Raw genomic sequence first — 16676 nt, forward strand, 5'->3', positions numbered from 1 at the left:
TGCTGCAGTCTTTCCCTCCCTACTAGCGTGCTCACCTCACTCCAAATTTTGGTATCACCAGTGAATTTAAATAGCATGCTTTTCACCCCGTCATCCAAATCACTGATAAAGAGATTGAACAGCGTGGGCCCAAGGACCAAGCCCTGGGGGACTCCGCTGCCCACTTCTCCCCAGGTTGAATATGACCCATCCACCACCACCCTCTGAGTGCGACCCTTCAGCCAATCTGCAATCCATCTGACTGTGTAGGCATCAATGCCACAGTTGCCCAATTTTTTAATGAGGATGGGGTGGGAGACGGTGTCAAAGGCCTTGCTGAAGTCCAGAAAGACTACGTCCACAGTGACACCTGCATCCAATGCTTTTGTGACCTAATCATAAAAGGCAATCAGGTTGGTCTGACATGAGCTGCCCCTAATGAAACCGTGCTGGTTGACCTCAAGCATCATCTCTGAGGCCGGCCCATTGCAGATGTGCTCCATGATGATCTTCTCAAAGAGTTTCCCTAGGATTGAGGTAAGACTGATGGGCCTATAGTTGCCCGGGTCCTCTCTCCTCCCTTTTTTAAAGATGGGGACCACGCTGGCTGTCTTCCAATCATCTGGCACCTGGCCCAAACACCACGAGCACTCATAAAGCCGTGCCAAGGGCCCTGCAATAACCCCTGCTAGCTCCCTCAACACCCTGGGGTGGAGAGCATCTGGACCCACTGATTTGAACATGTCCAGCCCCTCCAGAAGCTCTCTAACCCGGTCCTCCCCAACCTGAGGTCTGGAGGCGTTCCCCTCGAGTCCGTCTTACATCACGGTGGGGAAGTTCCGGTCCCTGCTCAAGAAAATGGAGGTGAAGAATTGGTTAAAGAGGTCTGCTTTCTCCTCTGGTGATGATTTTTTAGTCTGTGATTTTTTGTATCCAGTAAGTTAATGCAGTGAAGTTTGTAGGTTTGTCTGTGGAAGGCGTTTTGTAAATTCCCTTTGCAGATTAGAACTGAGAGATTGGAGAGATTGGAGACAGAATGGTTTTCTTGTGAGAAATGTGCCCCCACATGTAATTGGGTATTCTTGTCTTTGATAGATTTTCAGTGTGCTTTCATTCTGGTACATAGTTGTTGTTTGGTTTCGGGGTGCACCATATGGGGTGCAGTGTTTTGGGGTGCACCGACCCTGGTGCCAGGGAACATGCAGCGTTTTGGGGTGCACCAACCCCAGTGCCAGAGAGGGCGCAGCATTTGGGGTGCACCAACCCCGGTGCCAGAGAGGGCGCAACATTTTTGGGTGCACCGACCCCAGAGTTAGAGCAGGCACAGAATTTGGGGTTGAGCTGACCCCAGCGCCAGAGATGGCATAGTGTTCAGGGGTGAGTAGACCCCAGTACCACAGAGGGGCAGGAGCCCGAATGAGGGTTTTTTTTTTTTGAGAGCTAGAGCCTGGGAATCAAACCCTGATTAGTGGGGGTTTTTTTTTTGACTGACAGGCCTAGCTAGAGAGAGAAAAAAGGGGTAGGCCCACAGTGGCCTAGACCCCAACATAAAGAGGAATTTACAAATACCATCTGCGAGGCTTGGGCTGTGGTGTAGGGGAGGAATGGAGCTGCAGATAGCGTCCCCTAGCACAGGGCAATAAATGGGCAGCCTCTCAGCTTAATTACATCATTTAACTAATTACCAACAAGGCATGGCAGATGAGAAGGTGGGCGGTTGGCCCATAACAGGTGGACGGGATCACCAGTAGACAGACCCCGAAGAGGTGCCCCCTGTTACAGGGTGTCACAAGCAGCTTATATATTGTTGAACAAAATGTCTTCCTTTTTCATGCCAGAATGCAACACAGCTTATGGCATCAGAGAACCTCACTGTTTTTGAATCAGCTAAGAAGGGCCAAAAAAGTCTAATTCTGTGCTATATTGAGCTCAAAATCTTATGGGATCAGGCTGTCAAATGTATTTTCCTAATTTACCCAAGTAATCTCACTCATTTCATTTGAACTTGTATGAGTTAAGTAAGGAAGATTTAGACCTAAAAGAGTTTACTTTGTTTTATACATAGGGCGACTTTCACTTTTTACTTCCAACAAAATAAATCTGGAGTAACATCACTTCAGTACATTTACCCCTTATTTACTCCTAGATCTATCAGTGTGTTTCTATTACCTTACATGGGAATTAACAAGGGAAACATGTTAAAATCATGTGAAAACTAAAATACCATATCTCCCAGTAAAGCCCAGAATGAAAGAAAGATTTAAAAGATGTTGGGTGAAACCATGGGCCCACACATGGCGAAGCAAAATGTCTATTGACTTCAGTAATCCCAGAATTTCGTCTTACAAGATCATTTCAGTGTCTGGATTCATAAATTAATTATATATACTGTCATCCAGTGGCAGCCATTTTTATCAAAATACATTTAGAAATTCATGAGCAGGTAGAAAGCTTACGAATTTAGGAATAAAACAGCTATTTTTGATGTTGATTTAAAAAAAATCTCAGGGACTCTATTTGGTTTTTAATACCATATTATATGACGTTAGCATCCAAAGCTGGCTGTGACAGATGTATGAGAAGCATTACATTTACAAACAGCCTGACACTTTTCCAGGAGGCCTAGAAAAAGATTTCCTAATATTTTAGAAACAACTAATACTGACCAGAGTCCAGTGACCTGAAAGAAGAAATAGTGTGCTCATATTAATTCATGAGCAGAGCCAAATGATATTCATATATTAACACTGGCCCACAAGCACAAGTTATAAAAATATTCTGAGAATAAAACAGCTGTCACTATTGCTGTCACCATTTGTTATGCTGCTGATTTGAGTCAGTTTTAGATTTCCTTTGGCGTATGATTTACTGGTAAATTTGGTTGCTGAGCATGCTCTATTGAAACTATATCAGATACAATAAATAGCACCATAATTTTATTTATATAGTACATTGAAGAAAATGTATGTATTTTGTCTCTTTGAGGGGAAGCTGTGGGAACTGAAAGTGCATTTACATTTTCTTCAAAAAGCTGTAAACTCAATGAGTTTATGCTGTTTGCCACAGGAGGTGGTGGAGACTATAACAGATTCAAAAAGGATAAATTCATCAAGAAGGATGATAGATACATTAATGGCTATTGAACAAAACGGCTGAGATGTTTCCTCTGGCATCTTTAACCCAAAAAAATGTGATGCCAGGAAGCATATTGAATAGAGAGTGATCTCTAGATCACTCTGGAGATACCTGGTTCAATGCTCTTACTGTATAGCATCCACATTTGCTACTGTCAGAGACAGGACACTCAGCTAGGTGGACCATTGGTCTGACCCAGTATGGCACTTCTCTTACGCAACTTGGGGCTGTCCAACTGGCACCCCTTGGGCCTCGTGCAGCCTCCAAAGGGTTAGCACGTGGCCTACAGACTCCTAGACCACCACTGCCTTCCTTCCAAACCTCTGCTGTGATTTCCTGCTGCAGTAGCTGGATTCTTAGGACTCCTCTGTCCTCCCCCTGCTTCTAAGGGTGGGGAGGTGCAGCAGAAGGGGGCTGGGGTGCCTGAGTTGCACATATGGTAGGGCCAGGTTGCCTGTGCTGCATGCATGGCAGGGAGTGGGGCTGAGCTGCTGTGTGAGCAAGGCATAAGCCAGGCTGCCTGCACTGCAGGTGGGTCAGAGGCCAGGAGAGGAGAGGAGAAGAGAGGAGAGGGGTGCTGCATGCATGGCATGGGTCAGCTGGGCAGAACAGATTGCCTGCATGGCCAAAAAGAGAGGAAGCTGGGCTGCCAATGCTGTGTGCACAGTGGGGAAAAAGTGGGAGGACTAGACTACCGTTATGGGTGGGTAGAGCCCAGGGTGAGGGCTGCCCACACCGTGAGCAGCCCCACATCTGCAGCCCATGCCTTGTATGGCCTCTGGGACTCTGGTCCACGTGCCCCCCACCTGCCTGCAAGTTGGACAACCCTGCTGTAATGGATAACTGTTATTCTGTTTTAAGAGCTACTCAATACAGTGAGTGCAGTACCTAAAGTTTGATGCAATAACTTGCAACTGCTGACACTGTACAACACACTGCTCTAAGTGTTGCTGCATTTGATATCTCTATTGTTCAGCTTGGCCTAATTTTACATTGTGCATTAGTATTAGCATGTGTAATTTCTCACAAAATGCTGTGATTTCACTGCTCCTAACAATTTTAGATACCCAATAGATTTTCAGCAGGTGTTTTCCAAAGTGGTTCAGATAACCATGGATGTATTGTATTCATGGGCTTAGCATGAATCATCATGCTACCTTGGGCAAGTGACCTAGGATTTGCACCTCAGTTTCCCAAAGAACAAATGAGGATAATATCATTCTTAGATCTTCTGGTTATGAATATTATGCAGGCACTAATGATCATTATTATTACTGTCATACTGCTCTAGCAAATCATTCAGTTTTCCTCTTTCAGTAGTCTAATATTTGTTTTGTTAGCATAAGAATTAAAGTTTATAATCTCCATAGCACACAAAATCATTTGCCATTCTTTAGTTTTTTGACCACTTACGAGTATCTTTTTCTTACAAATGCTACATTATTCTTCATAACCACTGTGAATAAGTTGCTTTGATCTGACAGTCGTTGCAGTACAACTGCTGGCTTGGGCTGTTCTTAAGTAGCAACAGGACAACAGCTGGGTTTAAGAATGAAAGCCAAATCAATTTGCCCTACTCTGTGTCACTGTTTCCAAACTGATAGAAAGGTGCATCTTTATGTACGAAAGTATTCATAGATGTAAGGGTTGGAAGGGACCTGAGCAGATCATCAAGTCCAACCCCCTGCCTTGGGCAGGAATGAATACTAGGCTCATATGATCCCTGGTAAGCTTAAGCTCAAAGGATCCCAGCTAGGTAATTATCAAGCCTCCTTTTAAAGACCCAGCACCACTTCCCTTGGAAGCTGGTTCCAGATCCTGGCCACCCTGACTGTGAAGTAGTACCTTTGGATGTCTAGCCTGAACCTACTCTCAAGCAACTTGTGGCCGTTATTCCTTGTTACTGTGGGAGGTGCTCAGGGGAACAGGGTCTCACTCATTCCCCGCTGGTCCCCCCACCTCGGTAAGTTTATAGACTGTCACTAGATCCCCTCTCAGCCTTCTCTTGTGGAAGCTGAACAGGTTCAGGTCCTGTAGACTCTCCTTGTAGGGCCTGCCCTGCTGCCCTCTGACCGTGCAAGTGGCCCTCCTCTGGACCCTCTTGAAGCTGGCCACATCCTTCCTGAAGTGCGACACCCAGAACTGGACACAGTACTCAACTGTGGCCTAACCAGTGTTGCATAGAGGCGGGGGATCACCTCCTTGGCCCTGCTCGTGATGCATCTGTGGATACATGACAAGGTGCAGTTAGCCTTACTGCCCACGTCCTTACATTGGCGGCCCACGTTCATTTTAGAATTGATAATGACTCCAAGATCTCTTTCTGTCACTGTGCTTTCGAGAACAGAGTTCTCCAGCCTGTAGGTAGGCTGCTGGTTCTTGCTGCCCAAGTGCAGTACCCTGCACTTGTCAGTACTGAATCCCATCCTATTCACATTTGCCCACCCCTGTAACCTGTCCAGGTCCAGTTGTATCCTGTCCCTCCCTTCTGGCGTGCCTACCTTGCCCCAAATCTTGGTGTCATCAGCAAATATGAACAGGGTGCTATTCATCCCCTTGTCCAAGTCACTAATATAGTCACTAAGGCTATTCCTAGTAGGCAACTCAGTAGCAGAATTGCTAAAACCACATAAAAACCTGGGATATTGGAGATTTTCCTCTGAAGCTCCCCCTTGCCAAAAAATTGGATAGTTGTAATTTCTAGAACTGGTTAGAAAAAATAAGATGCTACAGTTTCAATTCCATAATACTAAAATGTTTTGCAGGGATGGGTTTTATTTTGCTGAAGTTCTGAGAGAACCCAGACAGACATCTGCTAGAAATGTTCCTGGCTTCTTGCCAACTCTGCTGCTTAGTTCAGGGGTTGGCAGCCTATGGCCTGTGGGCTGTATCTGGTCCATGAACAGACTGGATCTGGGAATTGTTATCACGCTCCAGCCCCAGTAGCAGAGAAGGCATCCCTAGGGTCTTACTGCCTGCTACATTCAATTTATTCTCTCTGGTGCAGAAGAGAAGGAATTCCAGGGTCCTAGCACCTGCCTTTTTAAATCTATTCCCTTTGCAGCATCTGCTGATTGCTAGGGAAATGCTGAGGTGTAGACCTTGGCAGGGCTGGGTCCATGGTGGCAAAAGGGGTTTTCAACTCCTGGTTTATTTCCTATGATTATTGCACAGGCTATGACTGTGAGACAGACAGCACATGAACTCTCCTAGACTCTAGGTACCTAGTTTCTAGGATCCATATCTCTAAAGCTGCCCAGCAGCTAGACTCCTTGAGCACCAGAACTTATCCTTCCCTTTCAAAGGCAATACAAAATTTAGAACTTCTTCAAAATTGGAACAAAATCAAATTCTGAGTAATGAAAATCTGCAGAATGGAATTTGCCTTCTCAACCTGGCTCTTGTGCTTTCATTCCTGAAATCAGTGAACTGACTGTTCTGCCAGAAATTCACCTCCCACAGCAGCAGACTGTGAATGGCATCTCCATGGCCTTTTCTTTTCTTCTTTCCCTCTTCAAGCTGTACTTCAGTGCTGGCAACCTTGGCCTTTACTGCTTAGTGTGCAGTGGAGAAGTGAATGCCTCTACCTTTGACTAAACGTAGAATCAGTTTGTGGTTTAGGAGTAAAGAAAAAAGAAACACAGAGACAGGCAATACATCCACCAAAGAGAAAGCAAAGGGAAGAAAAAAAGGGGCGGAAGTATTTCTATTAGGAATAACTCTCAGTTGTTGGCCAGTGAGGATACTTAGCGGTATCATGTCTAAAGCACATGCCATACTTTTAGGAGACTGGGCAATGCCCACAGACCAGATCCATTCCTGTGCCCTCTGCTTTGGTGACGCTGGCAGTCCTGTGGAATCAAGGCATTACACAGGCCTTGTGCCCCGCCTCACTGGAAGGACAAAGGTTGTGCTATACCCTAAGATGTGGCATAGGAGCAAGGAAGGACACTGTGCTCACTCACACTTTTATACACCTGTAGAACACTGTGGCAACATCCAGCCCAAGAGTGTTAATAGGGGAAACATGTTCCTACACATGGAACATGACAATGAGAACTTTTAAATTGTTTTAGAAGGAAACTAGTGCCAAGCGAGAGATAAATGCTTAAAAGTAATCACACAACATTGTCTTCAATTCTGCTTTTGGGCCACACTGCGATAACTAGTTCTGGTATTGGCAGCATTACTGCTCCTGCTCAGTCACATTTCAGTATCAGCCAGTTGCTACCAGAGAGGCAGTCTGCTATCTTCTAAGTGGGGTAGATCATCTATTACAAGGCAAGTAGAGATAGGCAACTAGTATTGTGGTGACAGGCTGATATCATCCAGAGCATATAAAAGGCAGCAAGAAGAGTGCTGGATCACTTTAAATATATTTTTAAAAAGTGCTCGATAGAAAAACATGCTGCCTGAAGCAGTACTGAAAACACCTAGTAAGTCCATTAAAACCTGGAAGCCTTCCTTTTCATGTAAGCCAATTAATATTCAATTAATATTCTTAAACCAGCCTGGTGTATATAATTCACTGATGGAATGATTTATTCATTAAAAGCAATGAGTAAAATGATGCTAAAGAAAAAGCTTATTGTACAGTGCGTTAAAACATTGTAATGGCAGGGGAAAAGGAAGGGATAAATATACAAACAACTTAGCCATCTAGCAGCCAATGCAGCATATTGACACCATCACTATTAATGTAATGCTTTTTATAACAACACATACAACTCCCATTAGTGTTTATGGTAATGTACATGCATCATTCATAAAAAATAAACCTAATGGTGCTTATATGGAAGTTTGGTTTGAATTTTTTTTAACTGCACTCTTGACTGTTCGGGCTGTTGGCACGAGTACCGAAATCACAAAGGATGCCTTGTAAGATATGCATTTAATTAAGGATTCATTTTTAAAGTTCACCAGCTGGATCCTCAGCTGGTATAAACTGCCATACTACCAGTGTTGACAATTTACACAAGTTACTATCTGGCACCATGACTTTCAAAGACTGTGCTACATCTTCAGTCATTCCTACTTGTAGCAGGAGCCTTAAGGAAAACACGTTTGGGATAGTCCATGGCAAAAGGTATTGTTTTCATATGCATGGGAGGGAATGAGAAGTCTTCACTTGAATGTATGGGAGTGCAGTAGGATGCAAAAAAGTAAAGGCATGGTTCATATAGTTCAATTGTCAAAAATAATGAAGTTAACAAAATGGAAAATGAATTAACAGACTAAGTCTACCAGCTCATTTCACCAGACCATGAACCATAAAGTAGTTATCCAGTCTTAGCTCTGAATGGCTGAAATCTTTTTCTGTTTCAAGAAATGCAGAGGGACAACATATTGATTCTGGAAATCTTTGTGGTCAAGATGGCAGCATCTGCTCTTATTCAAATTTCCGTATTTGGCAGACTTAGCAGGGAGATACTGGAATTGTGATTATCATAGGATTTCATGGAGGATCGTGACTATAATCACACTTCATTCCCTGCTACACAACCCATAAAAAGGCTACTGACAATTTGACATGGAGAAGATAATCATCATGTATATGGGTAGTATCTGACAGAACATGGATAAAAACCAGGTCATATTCTAGCTGGAGATTAAGTAGTCATGCCAAATTTAAAAAAAGAATGAGTAAGTGCATTCCAGTTGCTATGGCATGCTGGTTGCTAGTTGCTACGGCCCAATATGCATTGTTGAGAATGTTCTGGCTGTAGGTTATTTTTAAAAGGATTGCTTATGTTCTTATGTTATGAAATAATCCACATCCCATTAGTAACAATCTTCTTGTATTACCTTTTATTCCATTCCTCCTACTATTTTTTTTCGCATTAGGTGACATTTATCCTTGTAAGGGGAATCCAGGAATATCCTATAATATTCCAGTGTATATTTTCTGTGTCCTGCAGAGAGCAAGACTTAAAATGATAGTGTTGCCACGCAGCATTCATTTACAGCTGTTATATGTATTGCTTTTGTAGAGCTAATAGATTCCTATTGAGATCTGTAATTGTCTGCTTTAAAAAGCAAATGCTTTGGAAAGTATAAAATACATATAATCAGCACAGTTTTGTTCACCAAGCATTTTCAATGAGATTATTATACAGACCACAAGTCAGATTTTGTGGACTTCCCAGGAGTGGTGCTGCGCTCAATTTGAATGCAAGTGGGCTGCATCTTGCTCAGCCCTATAATTTTTAATGTACTGTTCTTCTCTGGAAAGCGATGGGATTGCATGGTTCCCTGGTAATTGCATGTCAGTGGTTTCCAGATAAAAATGTCTTAGTTTAGAAGCAAAAAGATTATTTGTTTATAATCCATCACCCATGGAACTCAGTCTGGGTTGTGATGCTCTGCCTAAGATCTTTCCTTCTTGTGCACTAGTAATAACAGATTTCCAGAGCTCTCTTTTCATGTCTTCTTAGTTACACACATGCACAGGAGTTTAACTAACTAGAACAAATAAACAATTCAGCTGATAAAAACAAGGGAGAATCCAGCTTTTCATTAGCTGTGATGGCTCACATGAAACTGCAGTAAAAAGTTATTTTTCTTCCCAGAGAAAGCAAGACTCCTTTGTACACATGCAGAGAACAGGTCTGCCACATTCAAGAGTTGACACATTTCCACAGTCACTTTTCAGAGGAGAACCACATTCAATTCATTAAAGGTTCTTCATGGAATTGAAGCTAGTTGCTCCTTACCTATCTGTGAGGGATGTGCTCAAGGTCTCACTATTTCCTATTTCCTGCACATAACACTGCATCTTTTCAGGTTCTTTCCCCTGTCTTTTACCTTGCTGAAAATGACAGAACTTTCCCCAATTCAGAAGCCATTTGTCAACAATTTGCTAGAGGGCTCTTTGCTTATTAACACACGGTACTTTCTCTTCTTTACCTCCAAGTGAGCTAAGTAATCTGCTGACCAGTGAGTTGAGAGCACAAAAACAGTCATGTGAAGCCTGTGGGTATCTCACTACTGCACATCCTGTCATTTGCTATTTCTTACACAAGTATGATACCCATGCATGTCTATGATTTTATTACATGTTTCAAGTGCTGCATGAGGTTTATAATCATAAGTTAAATCATCTTAACCACTGAGGAACTACTGCAATCCCTCAGAAATACTTTATTCCCTAGCATGTTTCACTGGTATTATGAAGTGGGATTTATAAACAAAAATTAAGATCTCTGCTTTTATTTGGTGTTAAGTGAGACAGCCTTAGATGTAAGCAAGACAACCTTAGAAAAACAGACAGAAATCTTCTATTAGGCTTGCAACTCTAAAGCCACATGCTGTAGTTACACAAATCCAGGATGACGTTGAATTTAAGACAATTACCCAATAATTAGATTCTATACCCGGAAAATGTATAAATTTGTTATAATCCTCCACGTATAGAATCTAATTATTGGAAGGGCATCTCAAATTAATTTGCTGACCACAGCAGCGGAGGGGGGGAAGCAGAAGGGAAGTCAAGTGGCTTGAACCTTGCCCCTTACCTCTCCCCGCCATCATGGTCACAGCCACCTGCCCCCCTATGACTTGCCCCTGCCACCATCTCCCCTGTACCTGCCCCTCCCTGCAGGGCCTGCACCCTCTGGCACCTGCCCCCCCTGAATTACCTCTTCCATTTGGCCCCGCCTGTCACCTGGTCACTCCCCACTTCTGCTGCTTACTTTTGGTCATGACTCCAGCTCTGGCCCTGTTTTAGCTTGGGGTACAGAGCACATGCTGGCTCCAGCCCCCACCCAGCCAAGCAGCGATGGCACCATCCTTAGGTCCAGGTTGGAGCTAGAGCCATTGCCTAGCTAGGGTATGGAACGCAGCCATGACTGAGGGCAAGCTATAGTGGGGGGACAGAGGTAAGTGGTGGTGAGGCGGGAGGCAGGTGGCACAGGGGCTGTGGCTCTGACTCTGAATTTGAATCCAGATATGGAACTGTAGCAGCCACCTGCTGTCACCCATACTATCCCACAATGAACTCAAATCCAAGACAAGGCTCTTTTCCCCACCATGTTGAATACGGGGGGAACACCTTCATCTTGGATTCAAGTAAACAAGATAATTTATATTCTCTTAGCATAATGACTTCTGTATATAGAGTCAAAAGAGAAAACAAAGAGAAAGCACTATAATTATTTCCCAAAACCACTGTGGAAAACCTTAGGATATTTGTGAGAAAAATCTACATTAAAATGCAAACTAGGAAAACAGCTTAATTTGAAGAACTCTGTTTCCTACCGCAATTATAAAGGAAACTTATGGAAAAGTAGTACAGTAGCTTTGATGGTAAAGTCTATATTGTTAGCTTATGTACTCTGAAAATGATTTTATGGCTTCTAATGCTTATTGTCTTGAATTTCCAGATCAAAGCTATTTAAAATAGCAGTAAAAAACCCCATTATTTCTTTTAACTGCGGACACTACTTGAGAACAGAAAGGGAGCTTGTGTGATGTTCATGTATTCTCAACAATAGAGTCCTCTCTGAAAATGTAGCTAAACAACTTCATTGTTACTGCATAAGCTAGAGCAAAAGTCAAGCTCCTTTCACCAGAGCTTTATTAGCTGTATCAGGCTAACAATAGTGAAACATGGGGAAAAAAAACTTTAATGAGTGAAGTACATAGCTATACAACTAGATATACACAGCAAGCAAGAAAGTGCCATTTTTACAGAAATCATTGTACTTTTCCTTCATTTTTTTCTGTAACTAGTGAATGCAAATGTTATGGACACTGGAGAGTCTGCTAATGCTGACAACACACAAAAATATCATATGTCAAATACTTAGACCACTTTCCAGGCTTTTCATGTACAGTTTTTCTTTCAGATCATTTATTTCCACCTAAGTTTACACCATTGCCCATTGTTATACAATCTATATTATTTGCCCAAGACAAGATTTCAGAAACCTTTTGATGCAGAAACTTTTCTTAAATTAGCCTGAAAATTCAGTTTCCAGGGCAACAAATGCAGCATTTGTACATCAACATATCTTTGTACCATTTTCGTAAATTTAGTTACTGGAGCATCATATGCTGCACTGTATAATGAAACACGTTTTCTGATTACCTTGGCCTTCAACCTAAATCCAATGGCAGATTCCCTTTTACCTTCCAAGGGATATCAATAAAACTGCTGAATTATTCTACCTAGGTTTTATTAGCTATAACAGAAAGACTAAATCCATACATTCCTTATAACACAGCCCCTGTTATGAAGTTGCTGTATACTGTCTTTATTTCTTTTCTTTTCAATCCATTCATTTAACTTTTCAAATATGAGACAGAAAATGCATGCTCTACTAGTCAGAAGAACTAGGATTAAGGACTCATGGTTTACATTCCCAGTTGAATATATCCATCTGTAAAATATCTACCCCCTAAGTAATTGTTAGCTATAACACACTGAGCTCATCAGTAAGTTTCACAAATTTCTGTTACAAAGTAAATTAACCTAACAACTCATCAAGCTATTTCTCCTCCATGCTGCAAAAAAGGAGAGAGCGCGATTACTTCTATCTTTGAATGCTTGGAAAGTGCTCCAGTAGTAGCACGATATTGGTGATATAAGTGTCTAAAACAACTATCAGTGAAAGACTTGGACATCATACCATCAGACCCTAAGGCTAGGTAAAGACATTCAAAAGCCTAAGGTGGAATCAATCTAAGTTACGCAGTTTTTTGTAAGAGGCACAGTTTAGATCAGTAGTGAACACAACACACATTTGCCCTTTAGTGACGGGATCAAATCTTAGACTGGGTTCTGCCATTTTTAAACCAGTCTGTGAGTGCTGAACTTCTGTTCTGTTATGGGTATAGACCAGTTTCCAATCACTTATACTGAGAAAAATGTAATGTCTGTACCTGGCCTAAGCGTACGGGTTGATTCTGAAACAGACAGTATGTCAAAAGATTTACAACATTAGGATTGTCTTAGGAAGAGAAGACTGAATTGCCATTACCTGCACATTTTACTCCCTGAGCAATGAGGCCCCACATAAAATTGGCACAGTACTCACACCAGTGTGGACCCCTGAACGTGTGAACCTGAAAAACAGTAGCAGAAAGGAAAATTAGAGCAAATGGCTTGCTATTTCATACACATGACAGTAGTGTACACGAAGTAGTAATAGGTACAATGGGCAAAAATTCCCCCTTATTAAAGGGAAAAGCTTTATTTGTTACTCTTTGCTCTGGTTCTATGTTTAATTGCCACAGGGAAAGATGACAGAAACTTAAGAGAAAGATTTAACTGCCCAGATTCTTTCAGACTTATGAAAACGTGAACTTTCCATCATCCAATTGTAGGGCTCTATGATGGATACTTCCACCCCCCCAAACCACACCTGTGCACCTGGATGAGGTTCATTTTTCCAAGATGTGGAAGAAAGGCAGCCATAGCTTCCTTTCCTTCCCTACCAATGTATGAGATTCAGCACAGTCAGTGGAACTACTTGGCAAATGTTTTCCAGAACAGAAAACAATAAGGGATGCCTCCCACCATTCAGGATTTCTTATGTTATAGGATCTTCTTTGCTTTAATGGTCTGGGACTAAACCTGACAGAAACTTGCAAGGCAGAGACAGAGAACCTACAGCAGAAGAGCTGAACACACAGGCTGAAAATGCTCTGATTTGGTGTAACTGTAAAGAAAGATTAGCTTTTCTGCAGGTAATGGTTATGTAACTTACCTTTACAGACCTGGATTGGAAAATAAACAAGAAGCCACTTAAGCAAGAAAGGCTCTTCTCAATCTTAAATTTCTGTGCCTGTGTGAAGCCACAATTAGCTGCATCTGATTTTATTTTGATTGGCTTTCTGCTGTAGAAAACTACACGATTCTTAACAGAGAAAACCAGTATTCTGTTAACTGGCGTAACAGACTTGGAGTGACTATTTGTAATAGACAGAAATCTCAGAGAAAACCAGTAACTGCTGATTACAAAGCAACGACATTTATAGTCAAGAACACTTAAGGCTTAATTTGCTTAGTTCTACTTAAATTTGGAAGGGGTAGCAGAAAGGAGAGTAATCTTATGATAAGGTGAAACAAAGGGAAAGCTGAACAACTTCCAGATTTGAGTGTCTAAAATTAGGAATCTAAATTCACAGACTATTTAGTGGATATAACCAGAGGATCTGAAGAAATCCAATTCACAGAGGCACTGAGCATCCACAACTCTAATTAAAAGGAAACAGAACTAGAGCCATACTAACACAACATGATATTCCAGAGCAATACATGGACTTTTAGGCCGACACTTGTTTCTGGTTAATCTTGATTAGTGTCCATAAATCCTCAGACTTTTTGTGCCAGTGAAGAACTATTTCTTCTAACATGATGGGCGGTTTGGTAAATAATGCTTTTCAGCAGGGCTAATTAGTTTGTGTGGCATGTTGTGCTAACACAGGTACCGCTTTTGGTACTGTACCGGCCAATTCTCTTCATGGCACTGCACTTTACTACGTACAACACACCCACAGAGCTCACTAACATTTTTCAAACAAAAAATTCCCCTCAGAAAATTATGTTTTGTTGAAATCAATGTTTTCTAAGGTGGAAATGTTGACTTAAACTAAACCCTGATTTCTTATTTTTAAAATGCAATTTCAAAATGTCAGTTTCTAATGTGCTATTTGAAAATGGTGATCATTTTCCTCCTATTTATTTCAGTGTTTATTTCAGTGTTTCCAATGTTAAGTTTTTTGGAAATCTTTGTTCCTGAAATGCTTTAATGTTTTGGCTTTTTTTTTCAGTTCAGAACAGAAACTAATTTTGAAATGTTAACGTTCTGGTGCGCTGCAAATTCTGTTCCAGACACATCCAGCAACATGTTTCTCTCTGGTTACCATTCTCAATCAAGCCCCAAATTCATCAAACTGCCATTCATACCATCACCTCTCATTCTATGCTCCGCTTGCACTTTGGCTTTTGCCCTCTCCACTTCACAAATTTCGTTCTGGCCAATTCTCTGGGTCCCTCACCCCTCTTTACCTAGCTGTTTTGGGGTTTTTTTGATCACCCTCTTCTTGCCAATTGCTTTCCTTTGGTTTTCATGATTCCATCTTTTCTTGGTTCACCCTGGTGGACCCTCCTATTCCCCTCTTCTGTCCTACACAGGAGCCCCTCCTTTAGCCCCTTTACATTCCTCTCCAATCTTCCTTCTTCCTCCACATTCTTGGTCACTGTTGAGAGCAAGAGTATTCATTTTCTTACTTAGGACTATCATCTTAGACATTTTGTTCTCCCTCATACCACTAGTTCAGGATGTGTCCAGATGACATCACAACTTTTTTATCATGTCCCTAAGAAACAAACTTGCAATTAAATTTACTGTCCAACCTTTTACAGTAGCCTACCATTACCTGACCTTCACAGCAAGCCCCACTGGCCCATTTGAAATACAGCTACTTACATGTCCATCACTCTGACTGCAAATTAAACACAAACTTAAAAACAACTTACAAAACAGCTTATATAATTCGTGTTTTATCTTCTTCATATTTTGGCTTATTTTGGATGGGGTATTTTTCTGGCAAAACTAATTCATTGAGGCTCAGTCTGAGTGTAACAGTCTGCATTACCAGTATGCAGACTTAGGCCATAGACTCTTTAGGGGCAAGACCATGCCTTTGTAAGTGATATAAGGTGGTCCTTTGTAATAAAACTAACAAATAAATAAAATTGCCAAAAAAACACTGTTATTTTTCTGCAGAGTTTGAAATCTCAATGTGGCTTAAACAAAATGGAGCTAGCATTTTAGGGAAAACATTGCCTCTATTTTTAATGCGTCATCCCTAATACTTTCCCTAAATAATCAAAAATAAGGGAGAATAAATTCAAGTATTTCTTTCTTTTAAATGGATGTCTTATTTGAGCAGCTACATTGCATTTTAGTATTAATAGTGAACTCTCTGTGCCTTCAACAAGGGCCAATAAAATATTGTTACTGTGCTGCCTAGCATTGTGGTCGGCTAAATGTGAAGCAATCCTACTTCATAACACTTTGGCAGGGTACAGAAGATTATTAAAGCACATATATTGAATAATAGCTAAAATCTGCCCAAATACATGATTTATAGCCAGTGGATCCAGACAGGTTTTCAATACAGTGGTCACATTCCCATCTCTTGCCAATATTCCAGTGGGAATTGAAAAGGTAGGATGCCATGCCACCGGTTTCATAGTTGCTGAGACCTCATTTATAGCTTTGTTTACCAGCTTTACTATATAGCTACTTGCTGCCTTTACCTAGTGGATTAATCTTCCCAGGGCCACTGAAGGGAATGGGAGGTTTTTAACCCTGCATGTGTCTGATCTGCCAATACTATCAAGTGTAATGGCATCAGCAGTGCTTTGTATATATATTTTTGTGCTACAACAAATATCTGGAAATTAAATTAGATACAGTAAGTAATGCCAAAAAATAGCAAGAAATTGTTTTTTTAAAGTTGGAACAACCCTGCAATACTGTTTCATCTAGAGAAGTGGGATCTGGCAACTGGGTAAATAAATACACGAGTTAGAACGTGAATTAGTATTC

General features: G+C 41.5%; 1 protein-coding gene across 2 annotated transcripts in view; it reads right to left on the bottom strand.

Annotated features, from left to right (window-relative positions):
• The window catches only part of CHN1 (chimerin 1), a 176734-nt gene that overhangs the window by 23533 nt on the left and 136525 nt on the right, over positions 1–16676 (bottom strand). For both annotated transcript variants that reach the window (XM_019522955.1, XM_019522953.1), the window contains one exon: positions 13095–13179. In XM_019522955.1, coding sequence (XP_019378500.1) covers positions 13095–13179 — 85 coding nt within the window. The remainder of the gene's footprint in view (positions 1–13094; positions 13180–16676) is intronic.

This window comes from Gavialis gangeticus, unplaced genomic scaffold (assembly GCF_001723915.1).
Source record: "Gavialis gangeticus isolate Ggan-Ray unplaced genomic scaffold, GavGan_comp1, whole genome shotgun sequence".
In the NCBI taxonomy this organism is placed as follows: Eukaryota; Metazoa; Chordata; order Crocodylia; family Gavialidae; genus Gavialis; species Gavialis gangeticus.